The sequence below is a fragment of the Helicoverpa armigera genome, chromosome 6 (assembly GCF_030705265.1).
Source record: "Helicoverpa armigera isolate CAAS_96S chromosome 6, ASM3070526v1, whole genome shotgun sequence".
NCBI lineage: Eukaryota > Metazoa > Arthropoda > Insecta > Lepidoptera > Noctuidae > Helicoverpa > Helicoverpa armigera.
Genome location: NC_087125.1, coordinates 5,085,573 through 5,101,259, shown reverse-complemented (window position 1 = coordinate 5,101,259; position 15,687 = coordinate 5,085,573). Strand labels below are relative to the sequence as shown.

Sequence of the window (15,687 nt, the reverse complement as noted above, 5' to 3'; positions counted from 1 at the left end):
AACTCCCTAATATTTACTAACAAGACCTGGACGCCGATAATTTCCGCGCATGCGTACATTGCTCCCCTCTGACATTCATTGGGAGTCGGGACATCTACGAGGCAACATATGGATAAACAAACAAAGAAGAAATTGTGAATTAAATGCTCAAAAACAAGTAGAAAATGGGTAACCAATTCAAGAATGTAGCGGTTATAGCCTGCTTGAAAACATTCCTTTTCGTTTTCAACGTCGTATTCTGGGTGAGCTTTTTATTTCCTTATGTTCAATATTTAATTTTAAATAACAAATAAGAACACTTGCTTATATGATATTATAAAATACGATGTTTTTAAATAAGCCTCTCCTCATTCATCGCCTTTAAATTTTGGGTGCCTAATATTTCAGAAAATAGCTCACAGCTGTTAGTAAATCCATAGCCAGTTCTTTCATTTGTTTAGGAGTTTATAAACGGACAGAAGACTATCACGTTATCTAAAACAAATCTAAAAACAACGAGTAGTCGCTACTTCTTTCTATAGAAATTCAAAGTGAAATCAGAACGTGCATGAAATATTTAATCGGACAAGTTTTGCTTGACGAAACATGTCTCTCAGTTCACAGGTTTGTTGCTCCTGTTAGTGGGACTATGGGCCGAGTTCGATCTGCACAAGTACATGGAACTGTCGCCAGAGTTCTCTGGCACTGCTCCCCACGTGCTGATTGGCATCGCCTGCCTCATCGTCCTCGTTAGCTCCATCGCCTTCTCCTGCATCATCAAGGGCCAACCGGTTCTACTTTATATTGTGAGTTAAGTCTAACTTAAACTAACGTTAATTGTCTTTCTCCTCTGCTTAATTTCTCAATCAGTGACATTTGCCTAAGTAGTTTATTTCTTTAAACATCAGGTAGGTATGAAGGAAGGGTTTATATTAATGCTTCAAAAAGTAGCTGTTTTAATAGCGGCTAATAAAAATTCCAAAGAGCTCTGTAAAAACGTATGCAAATATCTGACTTCCAGTATGGCGGTTTCCTGGCATGTATCTTCATGATGGATGCAGGAGTGGGTGCTGCCGCCGCGTGCTACCGGGACACCTTTGCCAAGAGCCTCCACGACGGCCTCACTCAGACTATCACCAACAACTATCCGCACAAAGCTAACTTTGATTTCGCACAAAAGAACGTGAGTGTTAAATAGCAATGCGGTCATAAAACTTCGTCTAGATTCCTAACTTGTTACCTATGCCTGAAAATTAAATTAATGCCAACCATCCAATTACTTAGTTAACTTCTATCAATTCAAATCAGACAAACTTCAAGACATCAGTAGGTACAGCAACAGTAAGATAATTTATAGCCGCACTTATTCTACTTTTAAAGTGACATTACTTAATCCCTACAGTTAGTTTTGCCCCACCTCTCTCCTCATCCCTAGTTAATTGCGTCTCTCTCGTATTCCGCGGCTAATTAACAATTCCGCACGCGTTCACAGTTGCGTTGCTGTGGCGTATCTAACTACACGGACTGGATAAGACTGTCACCACAAAAGGTGATCCCTATCTCATGCTGCCTCGACCCGAACGACTGCATCACGGCTAATTACAGCGATGTCTTCCAACAAGTGAGTTTATGTTTGAACATATTTTATTGTGACATGAAGTAGCTAACTGTAGTTTGATATAGTAACTAGTAAAGTAGGTAGGTATGTAATATATGCAACATAGGTAAGATATGTTTTTGACCAAATTGAGACGAAATTTATGTTTTTTTTTTGCACGCCTTGAAATATTCCTGTTTCGATAGGAAGCCTTGCACCTAATATCCCGTAAACCTAGCTTGATATGATTTGCGTAGCCTTTTTTCCAACTATGATGGAAAAAAGGCTAGGCAAATCGGAATAGCCTTCTGATTACCAGTTACGGCTTCCACAAATAGAGCAAGAGAAAAGAAGCCGGAATCCACAAATTTAACGTGTCTATCGAAATAGATCGGAAATCCTAGTTCCAAATAAATAGCATCGTGCTTTCGTATAATTACCTAAGTAGAGGCCTTGAATGGTTTCTGGTTTTTGTATTCAATATTAACTCATCTATCATGACAGAGATTCTGTGCTATAAGCAGTACCTACCTGCCTACACTACTTTTCCATTAGCAATTTCTCCACGATGTTTTCCCGCACCGTCAGTCAGTGCGTATTAAACTGTAGTCTATATGCATGCAAAAACGCTGGCAAAGAGCTAATGTTTTCTATTCCTAATGTGTTGTTTATAATACTTTGTGTGTCAGGGCTGTTATGCGGTGATCTCGGAATACTTGGAAAACAACATCGACCTAGTGGTGGGCATCGCCATCGGGACTGCGCTCCTCCCACTGGTCGGCACATTACTGTCGTGCTTCCTAGCCAGTTACATCAAGAAATCTAAATACGACGTAGTCAACTAACGACTCTCCGTACTCGACCATTACGGCTTGTTCTACGCGAATCTGAATTTTCTAATCTCTTCTTGACTGACGCTATCCATGTTGGACAAATTGCATTTATTAATATTTCAAATTATATAAATTAAATATTTATTAGAATTTATGTTTACAAATTTAATATTGTATTTAAAATCAATTGAAATCTTTACAAATATTTTAAGCATAATCGATTTTTGAATGTTATTAAACTTGAAGCAAGGCAAATTGTTGTTTTATTGTTATCATAAAATTAAAAAGGCAGAAATTTTCAATAGGAAAATATTTATTTTCTGATAATCTTATATTACTATCAGCATAAACAGTCTTATGATAATTATGTACACTTGAATAGTTCATGACAAATTAGAGCAAATTGATCTGTATCCGAACTAACTAGGAACAAACATGAAACATAATAATGTGTGCTTACTGCAGTTGTAACAATAATGGTAACTACAAATTGAGCTAGTGTTAGTACAGTTAGTCACTGTCGGAGCTGTTCTTGTCATCCTTGGCCTCTGCGGCTTGTTCCTGCTTGTAATGTCTGTACTCTGGCTTCAGCTCCCACATGTTCTTGTGAGGATTCTTTAGGTTATAATTGCATACTTCTTTTAATATCTCCTTTAAGTATACAATGGGCTGTCTTGTAATCTAAAAGAAAAAAAAAAATTATCAAAATCACATGTTTTCCATATTGTACATACTTTTAACCTCAATACAATAAACATCATGTCAGATAAACTGAGCTAAGTAAAAAACAAAATTCCTTAAAAGATGATTGTATATTGCCAAGTTACAACAAACCTTTTGCAAGTCTTTAATATTGTAATACTGATGTTTTTCAAATGCAGCAAACAGCATGTTGAGAACTGCCTCCTTGTCATCTCTTGCTTTCTTTCCTTCTGCAGTTTTCTTCTTCATGTAGTCAATCTAAAACCAACCACATATTTTCAAAGACATACAATTTTGAAGGCTTATTTAAAATTGGAAAAACGTGGGCAAGCATTGGTAATATACCCAAAATATAGTGTGGTCTTCCTTCACATCTTATATAAACAGTAAAACATTCAATTTTAATGTAAAAATAAGGTCTTACATTGTGTTTATGGTCAGAAATAGGCTTGAAGTTCTGCACTATCCTGTCTAGCTGCTGCACCTGTCGCTGAGGCATAGATGCCTTTCTTATAGACTCAGATTTCAACTTGTAGTAAGTATTGTCAGCATATGGCCTACATTCCAGTTTCTGTACAATTCTACCTTCCATGTAAAGCTTCTCTGTCTCAGGTACCACTGCATCTGTGTTGGAAGCTGAAATAATACGTCATGAAGTTTAAAAACATATTTTTTATTGAAGATCTTAACTATCCTATAATAAGATTTGTCATGTTTATGTATTTACATGGTTTTATCAAAATATACGTACGAATTGCATGTGAGAAGACTCCTAGAGATTGTCTCGTAACATTGGACACGTCAAGACGATGTTCTTTTGGTATGTTCTGTTCACCTGGCTCCTTGAGACAAAGAACAGCTTCTGATAATGATAACTGTACTTGAGCTCTCTGTCCTGGCGCTCGTGAGATCTTTAACTTCCCCACTTCGATATTCCCTGGTGCTTTTTCCCATTTGTTCGCTATATATTTAGGAACTTTTACGAGCCAAACACCTCGACCAGTATTTGATAAGTCCAATTCGCGGTCTATAGTCGGCGTTGTCATTTTGCTTGATTAAATTTTCTGCTAATGATTTATTATAAATTATAATGATTTAAGTAATTGTTGTGAAATACAAAATTGTAAGACGATTTGATATTCCTTCACCTGATCACCTCAGTTCAGTTCAGATTTCTTGACACTCATCCATGTGACATGACACTGACGTTTGACGTTTATTGAAATCGACTACAGACACTTAAAAACAGACAGCAACACTGGTCAATACAAATGTGAAAAAGGCTAGGCAAAGGATAATTATTTCAGATGATTTATGGAAGTAAGTATTTTTCAATATTCAGGGTTGATTGATATATTGCGGTTTTCGTGTAAGTTATATGTCATTTTATTTCTTTAAAATTGTATTAAATTCTTTTTCATAGCTACAACAATACTAAAAACGTAAATGTCAATCAGTCAATCGTAAATGCCACTCCTGTCAGATTTGTCGATATGATTTTTTGTAAAAGTGTTTTATTTTAGTTAGATTTCTGTGTTTCTGTCCAAGATGTTGTACACTCATTACAGCATTTCGTAATTATATTTTTCGCTTTCGTAATAAAGTAATGTGAAATCATGTTTGGGTACAGTAAAGAGGCAGTAAGAGTGAAAGTCAAGGTTCGTATTGTGTTGGTCAATTACTTTTTATAAATTAAATGTGAAGCATCTGCTTGTTTCAATATTGTTTCTAATTTAAATATACATGGTAATTCATGCTATACAACATAGACAAATTCTATGTTGTTATTAACTTGACTATCAGTAATCAATATCTGGAAATTCCACTGGTAAAAGTATGTCAGAGGAACCCATTGTTTGGAACAAAATAATGAAAGTTTTAATTAAAGTAAGGCACCGTTACTTAGTTACTCTTAGAATAAATTGCTTTATGAAAGCAGTAAAATTCAGGGATGAAGTATGTTTGTAATATTTTTCAGAAATGTGAGGGGAAGCTGCAGCCTGAGCTCAGGAAGTTCTCAGTCGACCCTCAGATAACTTCTCTGGAAGTGTTACAAAGCATTTTGGTGAAAGCATTTGATATCAAGTCAGATTTCACACTCTGTTACCGAACAGCTGATGATTATGGACAGGAGGTCTACTTACCCCTCCTGTCTGACTGGGACCTGGATGCTGCTTTTCTCAAGTAAGTTATATTTGCCTATTTAACTAATTTTGATAGAGCTAGCTATGCAGAATGTCACAAGTGCAATAATAACAATATTGTGACCAAAAAACTCAAAATATTTCTCCATAAATTTCAGGGCACATAATATAGCCCTCACTCAAAGATCAGAGCCATGTGTGCAGCTAAAAGTGGACATGAGACCGTTTGCGGAAGCCTCCGAGGACTGGGAGCCACCAAGTGTGAGCCCCTCAGCTCCCATGGTCAACCAGAATTATAAGGAACAGCCTACTGTTGCTCCGGCACAGCATCAGACTGAGAAACAAGAAATACAGACTGGCTTCCAAGGAATGATCATGAACCAGGTACGTAAATGATGTAGTTTTTAATTACTACCATTGTAATGTACCCATTTTATGTACTTTTAATATGGCTATTTTATTACATTTACTATTAATTTTAATGGAAATAATCAGATTGAAATGCTTGCTGGATTCTTGTTGCAAATTGTTTACTCATAGGAACAATAAACTAGATAGGATGTTTACAAACATAAATGTTATTTTAGAAACTAAATGCCTGTCTGTCTAATGCAGTTATTAACAGTTTATTAAATTGAAGGATGGATGATAATGTGTTGTATCCTGAATGATATCTATTAGCCTGTGGGTAGTATTATCACTAGCACCTAAAATGGAGAAAAAATAGAAAGACTAAAGTAACATTTTAAATATGCTAACTTTTGTCAGAAACATTAATGTCATAAGAAATAATGTAGAACTTTTGCAAAAAAAAAGGAGAAAGAAAGAAAGGAAAGGCAGCTGCAACTAAAATTAAGACTACTTGCATAAAAATTGTTCTGCAGGCACAAGCAGATCTAGCCCTCAAAAAAGGTTGTATGCACAATCCATTCTATATGGTTGAAAATTCAAATACATTCCCATTCATTCAATACATGAGGGAGTACATAGGGTAAGTATACAGGGTTACTGGTAAGTAGACCGCATCCTTTCAGGAGGTGATAGTATAGGTCAATACGGACAAATTTGACCATGGCATACACTGGACAAAAGTTAACCCGTTTCAAGATAATCAATTTGTCCGTATTGACCTATACTACCACCTCATGAAAGGATGCGGTCTACTTACCAGTAACCCTGTATAAGCGTATACTGTAGGGGTAGCACATAAACAAGTTCTTAGGAGGATTTCTCCTAATAGTAGAATTCTGTGAAATTGATGAATACATTAAGCAGAATTTTGGTGCTTTAATTTTCTAGTTGCCTATTTGATACAATATTTTGTTGTCAGGTTGAAAAAACATTCAACATGGTGACAAGAGCTTTGAATCTGTACGATGACCCCAACAACGCACCCCGGCCTCCACTGAGTGACATTGAGTTTAGAGCGTTCCTTGATGCTGTCGGACAGATCACTAACACCTCCAAGCTGAGGGAAGTCATATATTGTGGAGGCATTGACCCCAGTCTCAGGTTTGTATGAAACATTTTTTACACAAACAGGTTCGATTGTGAACAAAATATTTTTATAACTGTTAGATCACACTGGAAGCCCCATATTTTTTTCTCTCCTGAGAATTTTACTACAAAAAACCTCATTGGCATCAAGAAAATAAAAATAATGCGTAATTTGTTACAGAAAAGTTGTTTGGAAGCATATTCTCAATGTATATCCTGACGGCATGACTGGCAAAGAGAGGATGGACTATATCAAACGAAAAGCGAACGAATATTACGCTCTCAGAACGAGGTGGAAAGACTGCATACAAAAAGGAATGGTAAATAGAACACAAATTCCTCTCACTTACACTCATACAATCACAATACACTGACATAAATAGCAATACCTTTATGGGTTTACCCTCTATTATAATATGTTTTGTATTTCATGATTATAGGTAAATGCTGACTTAGCTTACGTAACTGGAATGGTTCGTAAAGATGTACTAAGAACTGACAGACATCACAACTTCTACGCCGGCAGTGATGACAACCAAAACATAGCTTCCCTCTTCAACATACTGACTACGTAAGTTGTGTACACGAATTATGTCGGTTATGTTAGTTCAGAGCGATTTGTTACTTGAAAATGTGTTGTTCACAGGTACGCCCTGAACCATCCTACAGTAAGTTATTGTCAAGGTATGTCTGACCTAGCATCGCCGTTGCTTGTGACGATGGGTGACGAGGCGCATGCCTACATATGTCTGTGTGCGCTCATGACTCGCTTGTACCCCAACTTCTTATTAGACGGAGAAGCCATGACCGTCAAATTCACTCACCTAACCGAATCCCTGCAAGTTTACGATCCAGATTTCTACAACTACTTAAAATCACAACAGGCTGACGACTTACTATTCTGCTATAGATGGCTACTCTTAGAAATGAAACGAGAATTCGCCTTTGACGATGCTTTGCGAATGCTTGAGGTCTTGTGGGCATCCTTGCCCCAAAAAACTCCGACAGCAGAATTATGTCTTAAAGAAAAAGAATTTGATCCCGCGATGGAAATAGACGATGACCCGCCTCCTTTAAGTCCCTTGATAAAAGCACCCAGAGAGAATGCGTACACTAAGGTTTGCGCTATCAGACGACAGAGCTCAAGCTTCAGTCTCGCTAACGTGAAAGCGCCTAAGCTTGCCACCTGCAAGCAAATGAATCACAGCTTAGACGAAAACGTAACACGCAAAGTAGTCCCCAATGCTTCTCTTCGGCATGCAAAGGAATTTCAAAGTTTAGACGATGCCACATTACAAATGCAGAAATCGAAACTAGATAGGTATGACACAGAAAAGAATAAAGAAAACAATCTGTCTCCAAAAGATGGAAAAGTGCACAATAGACGAAGTATGAAGAGTGTTCCAGAACACGAGAAATGTCCGGCGACACAAGACGCACACAACACCGCGTGGTCAAGTACTGGCAACCTTATGAACGGGACTGGACACGGCGACGTCAAGGAGACGCCTCTAGGGAACCAAATACGATTATTACGAGATAAGATATCCGTACATAACAACAAGTTCTTTTCTTCTCTTGACAAACTGGACTCTGAATCTGTTAGCATAGACTCCACCAGTAAACCAAAAGTAAAAATGATCAAAAATTTGAACGAATTTCTTAATTTTGCGACAGGAAGTAAAGTAGGCGCAGTCACACAAGAGAAGTTGCAAAGGACACATTCGGTAATAGAGAGAAGTTCCAAGGAATGTCCCAGAATAACTCTCACTAAAACATCTGTTGACGACGTCAGTGTTCATAACTCAAAAACAGACAAAACTAGTAAATTGAGTAAAAATATATATTCTGATGCAACTGAAGGCAGCAGTCCTGATGACTCGCAAGAGTACTATCCCATGACAACTTCTATGACTAGAGAATTAAGACTTGAATTAGAACATTTGGATCGGCAAGTTTTTGGCCCTTCGTACATAAATAGATGTAGCATGATGTACGACTCTCCCTCGGACTCAACTAGCACTGACGACAAACCTACACACGATTGTACTGAGATTAAACAAGACGTTAAAGTCGCTACAATAGAAGCACGACCACAATTATTAGAAACCGTAAAAAAGTCTCCTTTGCTGGAAACTGTTAGGTCGAATGCCAGAAGTGCTGAAGATATTTATTTATGGGAAAATCCTCTACACAGGAATACCCCAACGACACGAACGACAGCGAGCTGCCCGCAGACTCCTGACGAACAAGCCGACCTCGATTTCGATGGAGACACAGGAGAAATAATTGAGGAGCATTCCGGTAAAAAGTCCATCACACCCATAAGATTGTTGAGGAAAAACCAGTCATTAGAGCCCCAAGACTTGTATCGAGACACAAAAACGTCGAACACACACTCCAGTGGATCAGAATCTTCTGATAAGGATGTTGGTGAATCAACAAATCTAGAATCTATAAAAAATAACCAACCACACAGTACCAATGCGTCAAGATCACAAAAGTTCTTCTCAAGTATGTCGCAAGAACTAGAAAACGCTAAAAAGAACTGCGAATCCCTTCTCAATGCCAAACAAACTAATCTGCACAGTGTTGCATCTACCATCAATAACTTCCAGAAAAAGTATGAGGTGTTCAAGCCTCCAATTCAGAAGACTGCTAGCGTTTCTTCTGTAACCAGCGAAGGTTCAGTGAAAACTAGTATAAGCAGCCTTCCACCGCCTGCCGTGTTTGGAGGTGGGAACCCATTTTTGATGTTCCTTTGTTTAACTGTGTTACTACAACACAGGGACTACATAATGCGAAACCGCATGGACTATAACGAGCTGGCGATGCATTTTGACAAAATGGTTCGTAAACACAACGTAAACAGGGTACTGAACCAGGCGCGACAAATGTACGCTATCTACTTGAAACAACAAGCACATAAGACTGGCGATATAACTACTTAATTTAAGAATGGGACGATCTCTTGTAATAATTGTATTGCTCATAAGGTATAATTTTGGTCATTATAGTATATGTATGTATTAAAACACCAGTAGGATAAGTCTTACTTTGTTAGTAACAACCTATATAATCCCAATGTTCTGTAAAATATTTTCGAAGAAATCTTCATTCACTTGACCAGCTTTATTATAAAAACCAGTAGAAAAATTAATATAGTTGGACCACTATAAAATAACATCACTATGATAAAAGTCAAAATTTCAAATATTTTAAATTCAATAAGCCCAATTAAATTATGAGTAAGTCTTAACTCTAAATTGTCCTTTTGAATATCTATTTCATATATTCCCTGCCAAAATAATTATGAATTTTGTGCATTTAAAATGATTTCAACCTGCATAATACGAGTAATATAACAAGGGCAGCAATATTATTATCGAATCTGTAGTTTTTAGTCTCACATAATTTAATGATAATTCCAAAGAGCCTTTATTTGATAAATAATTGTGATATTTTATTTTTATTATTATGTACTTTACGACAATAAACAAAAGCTTTTGCGTTATACTATAACTCTATGTTTAATTGCATTCCACGATATTTATAATGTTATAGTTAAATAATTTATGATCCTAAAAGTATTATTTTTATTGTATACTTCTAATCGAATTGGATATTATGACACAATTCTAGTCCTTCTTCAGAAGCAAATGCTCTTCCGAAAACTTGCTTGCTGGCCTATGCATTTATATCTGTACTTATAAAATATATTTCATTAAACTCAAATGCATATTCCATATTAATTGAATACTGACTGTAAAATGCTGCAATTTAAAAATGTAAATAAACAAGCAGTTTAAAACGCATATTTGTATTATTTTTCGCAACCTATATTTTATTTACGCCGCTATGGTGTTGTATATTTTCCACAAATATCGTTGCAAAAAATGTATAGGTACTTTCTAACTTCCTTTCCACTGTAGTTATACAGTTTTCTTTTCAAGATTTGATGTCGCCGTTGATACTTCTTGTATTATCAGGGTACAAAACAAATAAAATACGTGTCTAGGATGGTACTGAGAACTCTATTAAATAAATTAATACACTTCTACAGGTCGAAACTATTGTGCATTCAGTAGGAATAATGTAAAACCATACTTTATGCTTTAATCTGAATTCGTGATTTACCAAGTTTGACGTTTACTACAACGTGGTATACAATAATGGCACAAGTTCAATCTTTTTAAGGTAATTTTAATATCAAATTATCTTAGTGTTACATTCTGAACTTGTGTTTTTTTAGTTATATTTTATAATGCTTTAAGTATGTTAACAAGCATGTGACTATAAATTTTAAACTGCTACAAAACTAAAAGTACCCAACAATATCACATTCTTCCCTTTGTCCGTCGATTTTTTTCTGCTGTCGACAACCAATTTTATTTTGTTCGATTTTTATACAGCAAATAAAGACATCAATCACTAAACTGGTTTCGTATATCGTTTACTTCCTCTTGTTGCCGCCGCCTCCGGACAGAATGATGGCAATGCGCATGAAGATGTTTATGATGTCCAAGTATACCGAAATAGCTCTGTAACAAAACAATAAACAAATTATATTTTGTTTACAGAATGCTTTTTACGAGTTTAATACTAGTTATCTTTATGCGAGTTTATCACACATGAATTAAAGTGCTTAGTTGAAATAAGGCTAGGCAGATGAGAGTGCATTTTTTTGTGATAAGCTCTTATCGTAATGATAAATAGCATTGCAGATTGAATTCTTTATCAGATACACAACAATATTCGTACTTGCTCTAAACTGTAAACAATACAGAGTAAATTTTTCTGATAACTACTAATTAAGTTAAACAGCTACCTAAATATTATATCAAATGAATGAAAATAACGACAACTTACGAGTTTATCGGGTCATAAGGCTTTAATCCATACATAGGGTGCAGCTCAGCGCGTTTGACAATAGCTTGCGTATCGTATAACAGGAATCCACCGAATACAATCAGACCACCGTACAAACTCAGTGAATATAATCCTGAAATGAAACAATTACACATATTGTTACATCAATCCAGTTCATGGCGTACATGTGTTCTTATGTTATAAAAATCTTTACATAGGTGTAACAAGTATTTAGACGAAAGGAACAATTTAAAGAATTTCAGATATGTGACTGTCACTGACAGGATCAATCAATAAGCTCTCTATCCGGAACTTCTGTCTGTTATGAGGTAATTGTTTTCCTCTTTAGAGAATATCTCTAAGTTCAGTGAAGTCAGATAGAAAAGTATGAAACAAGAGGTCGTATATTACCTGCACCGAGTGCGGTAGTCTGTGGCACGAACATGCTGGCGAGCGAGGCGGCGAACACGGCGCCCAGCCCCATCGCCAGCGGAGCGCGCATGTTCAGGAACTCGCCCGACGGAGCGCAGATCGCTATCGTGCTCAGCCCGCCCACTACACCCGCTGTGTACCTGTGCAATCATTTATAGTCAAAGGTTTTTGTTTCATACAGAACTATTACAGGTTCTTAGGAAAGGACAAAGCTAAGGGTCTGTTCTAAGGAGTTGGACTTATGGAGAAAAACCAGCAAGAAACTCAATAAACACTCTTTTCAAAATAGAAGTCTGTTGAATAAACAAGTGCGATTAATAGGGGACAAACTAGCATGAAATGAATTGTAAACATCATTAGATACACAATCTATCTCACAGGATTGTAAATTGTCAAGGATATTATATTATTCAATCTTTTTCAGTAACAATAACATATTTAACTAGCTGTTGAAAAGCACATCATGAAATATTACCAAGCAGCCCGAGTCAGTACGGCACCTCCAAGGAAGCACATAGGTGCAATCACAGCGCCCATGATGCCAGTGTGCACCATCCAGGCTAACTGCTTAGCACCAAAGCCAGGGGTGTAGTCCATGCCTCGAACCACCATGCCAGAGCCAATCATCAAGCCTAGTGTTACTATGATTGACTGAAATTGAGAACATATAGATATAAATAAAAATCCAAATAAATTGTCAACAAAAAAAGTTACACAGCAAAAAAAAGTATTTCATCATTTTATTTGGGAATTTATCAACAGCAATTAATCATTGAGTAGTAAAGTATGCCAAGAAATGATTAATCAAAATGTTTATGTTGACTTACCATCCAACCATTTCTCGCTACTAAGTTCAGCAATGCAGGTGTCCTAAATACTGTGTAAGCACTGCCCGCAGTCAATGCAATGGAACCAGCGATATATCCATATGTTGCCTTAATGCGATCTTTAACATACTTTGGCCAAAGGCTGAAAATAAAAAAGGCTTAATTTTCATAACAGTATTAAATATCTGAATACCCTGCCAAAATTCAGTTACCCAGCAGAATATAAAATGTTGATTGTTTACATAGACTCTAAAATTAGAATCCTTATGTACATTACAGTATGCAAAGTGATATAAACAATCAGGTACATCAATCTTATTTATCAATGTTATTATCATCTCTATTGAGTGTAAATTAATAAAGAAGGGCGGAAGGAAGGTTTCTTCATTAGCAAGGTCAAAATCATGACTAAGGTGAAAATATATGAAAATCCAACAGTTTTCAAGATCTCTGGGATCAGAAACAGTACAATCAGTTTTCTTACAGAGACAAACTCTATAAAGAAGCTGACTGACTATTATAATCCTGATAGAAAATAATAAGGACCTAATATATTGTGAAATTTATGTAACCCTAGATAGATGTAAATAACTTACTGTGCTTCTGTGCACACTCCCGGCTTCACCCCAGAGCCATAGTAACAGAGTGCTGCTAAGCTCATGGCACTAGCTCCTGCCAGTGCACCTTTTCCTAGGCTGAATGCTGAAAATAATATTCATTCATAAAATAATGGAGTCAACCATGCAGCAATTATTCAAACCTAAGACAACCCACTGACTAAACAGTGTTAATATTTCAAAAACATCAGTGTATTATTATAAAGAGTAGCTTACCATTGGGCCCAGCAGGAGCCATCAGTCGGGCCCATAATGAGGCAGTGGGTTGTTGAGCTGCTACTCTGGAACGAGGTTCCCTGGCGTAATTCCTGATCACATAATTTTTGGGCACGAAGTTCTTTGGGATTGGGGTCTTGAGGGTATGGCCTACGTTAAACGCAGAACGCGCAACGCACATACGCGACAGCATGATGCAATCTAGAAAAAAACCAGAGAAAACCAAAAAATAAATTAACCTAAGATGTTAACGATGATTTAAAAACATATTTAAATTTACTGGATTAATTATAAAAACAAGAAGAGTACTCACAATTTTATATCCGATTGTTTTTGTCTTTATTAATTTTCTTCGGAAAAATTAAATGTCAAATCTGTGAAAATATTGTGATCTGCGTGCGTTTGATTTGATTAGGGTTTTCTTCGATGAACTGAGTGGAGTTGAACACTGACTTATGGTGACCGGTTATTGTGCAAACGTAGTCTTACTAAAATCTATTGATATAATACTGCTTCAATGTTATGGTCGTGTGAGTCGTATATTGCTAGAATGATGACGACCTGCAAATTGCGACTTTTCACAGAATGTTCCTCACTATTCTGGAAAAAAAATCTGTCAATCTGTTGGAGAATATCAGGACAAGGCACGACAAGATAAGGTGCTTTCTAGACGATCAATTAAATTACGCACGTTCAGAGTGACAACTTTTTTTGTTGGTATTATCAATACTGTCAATCAATCTCTAGCAGAGAGATATTGATACTCGAGAAAGTAGATTTGAGCTAATGAGGAAGGAGTATAGCGGGGCAAAGATGGCCGAAGTAAGCATAAGTGCCTCTTCTCTTCGTATTCGCTCAATCTCAGCCAATCCGGCGAGTAGTGTGGAGGACGCTTAAGAAACTGTAGCTATGACTCCATGATACCGCTGCGCTATTATTCTTGAGTAGCAACTGTCGATTCTGCTGTCAATGTCAAAGTAGTTGTCATTGTCAGTGTCAAATAGACCTAAGCATGTTGCGAACGAAACACAACAACTTGGAATTATTTCAATAAAAAACACGTGGTGTAGTGAAATATATTAAAACCTGCCTAACTTTACAAATATGAAGAAGAAAATGAAGAAACCCCAGGCACCGGCAGCCCCTGAAGACTCAGGTTCAGGTTTGTTACATATTGTTTCCTTATATTTAAATGGTTATGTAGTCGTGGTTATGTTTTCAAGTATATGGAGTAACTACGTGATTCACATGAATGTATTATATTATTTCATGTTGTTCTTGCTGCTCGTTTTCAGATAGTTAGGTAAAACCTTTTAAAGAAATTTAAGTTATTGCTCAATGATTAACTCCACTAATTAACAATTTCCAACCTATACCCGGCGTGTTTAAAGTTAAGTCACTCATTATACCAATTTTTCCAGACTCGGAAGAAGAACTGAACCCCGAAGCCCACAAGGAATCCTTAAAAAAGCTAAAAAGTACAGATCCTGATTTCTACAACTTCTTGGAAGAGAATGATGAAAATTTATTAAATTTTGATGTGGATTCGGAAGATGATGCATCCGACAAGGGAGAGGACGATGGTGATGATGATGAAAAAGTTCACAAACCAGGTCCCCTCAGGGGGGACAGTGATGAAAGTGACTTTGAGGTATTTTGTCATTTTACTCCTAATTATCGACGAACATTTTACTTCTACTATTATTACAAATGTGTCTAATGAATAAATAATTACTTTTGTCAGGATGAAGATGCAAAACCAGTTCAAGGTAAAATCACCCTTAAAATGGTGGCACAGTGGCAGGCTGAACTCCAGAGTGAAGTCAAAGTGAAACTAACAACATTGACTACTGTTATCAAGGCGTTTAATGCTGCTATGTTGAGGGCTACCAGTGAAGACGGGGCCTCTGAAGGAGAATACAAAGTTGAAGGTAATATCTCTGTCAATTCTCATAGAAGAAAATTAATTGACTT

General features: G+C 36.6%; 5 protein-coding genes across 5 annotated transcripts in view; 3 read left to right on the top strand and 2 right to left on the bottom strand.

Moving 5' to 3' along the window:
* The window catches only part of LOC110376967 (nucleolar complex protein 2 homolog), a 182,754-nt gene that overhangs the window by 164,940 nt on the left and 2,127 nt on the right, over positions 1–15,687 (top strand). The window contains exons 2-4 of the mRNA XM_021335631.3: positions 14,723–14,875; positions 15,135–15,364; positions 15,458–15,644. Of these exons, the coding sequence (XP_021191306.3) occupies positions 14,818–14,875; positions 15,135–15,364; positions 15,458–15,644 (475 nt within the window). The 5' untranslated portion in view covers positions 14,723–14,817. The remainder of the gene's footprint in view (positions 1–14,722; positions 14,876–15,134; positions 15,365–15,457; positions 15,645–15,687) is intronic.
* LOC110376934 (tetraspanin-7) lies at positions 65–2,566 on the top strand. The gene is made up of 5 exons (XM_049835824.2): positions 65–242; positions 597–785; positions 1,001–1,162; positions 1,472–1,600; positions 2,266–2,566. Exons 1-5 carry the CDS (start codon positions 165–167, stop codon positions 2,419–2,421), a joined length of 714 nt encoding a protein of 237 aa, XP_049691781.1. The 5' UTR covers positions 65–164; the 3' UTR covers positions 2,422–2,566.
* Positions 2,705–4,288, bottom strand: LOC110376933 (general transcription factor IIF subunit 2). Its single transcript, XM_021335587.3, has 4 exons — positions 3,863–4,288; positions 3,536–3,747; positions 3,244–3,369; positions 2,705–3,090 (listed from the first exon to the last, which is right to left on the bottom strand). Exons 1-4 carry the CDS (start codon positions 4,155–4,157, stop codon positions 2,920–2,922), a joined length of 804 nt encoding a protein of 267 aa, XP_021191262.2. The 5' UTR covers positions 4,158–4,288; the 3' UTR covers positions 2,705–2,919.
* LOC110376966 (uncharacterized) lies at positions 4,562–10,565 on the top strand. The gene is made up of 7 exons (XM_021335630.3): positions 4,562–4,769; positions 5,090–5,295; positions 5,414–5,639; positions 6,586–6,767; positions 6,934–7,072; positions 7,193–7,323; positions 7,399–10,565. Exons 1-7 carry the CDS (start codon positions 4,728–4,730, stop codon positions 9,701–9,703), a joined length of 3,231 nt encoding a protein of 1,076 aa, XP_021191305.3. The 5' UTR covers positions 4,562–4,727; the 3' UTR covers positions 9,704–10,565.
* On the bottom strand, positions 10,768–14,343 carry LOC110376968 (growth hormone-inducible transmembrane protein). The gene is made up of 8 exons (XM_021335632.3): positions 14,027–14,343; positions 13,714–13,914; positions 13,477–13,582; positions 12,881–13,022; positions 12,529–12,704; positions 12,033–12,193; positions 11,622–11,754; positions 10,768–11,293 (listed from the first exon to the last, which is right to left on the bottom strand). The coding sequence occupies exons 2-8, from the start codon at positions 13,904–13,906 to the stop codon at positions 11,206–11,208; spliced, it is 999 nt and encodes a 332-aa protein (XP_021191307.1). The 5' UTR covers positions 13,907–13,914; positions 14,027–14,343; the 3' UTR covers positions 10,768–11,205.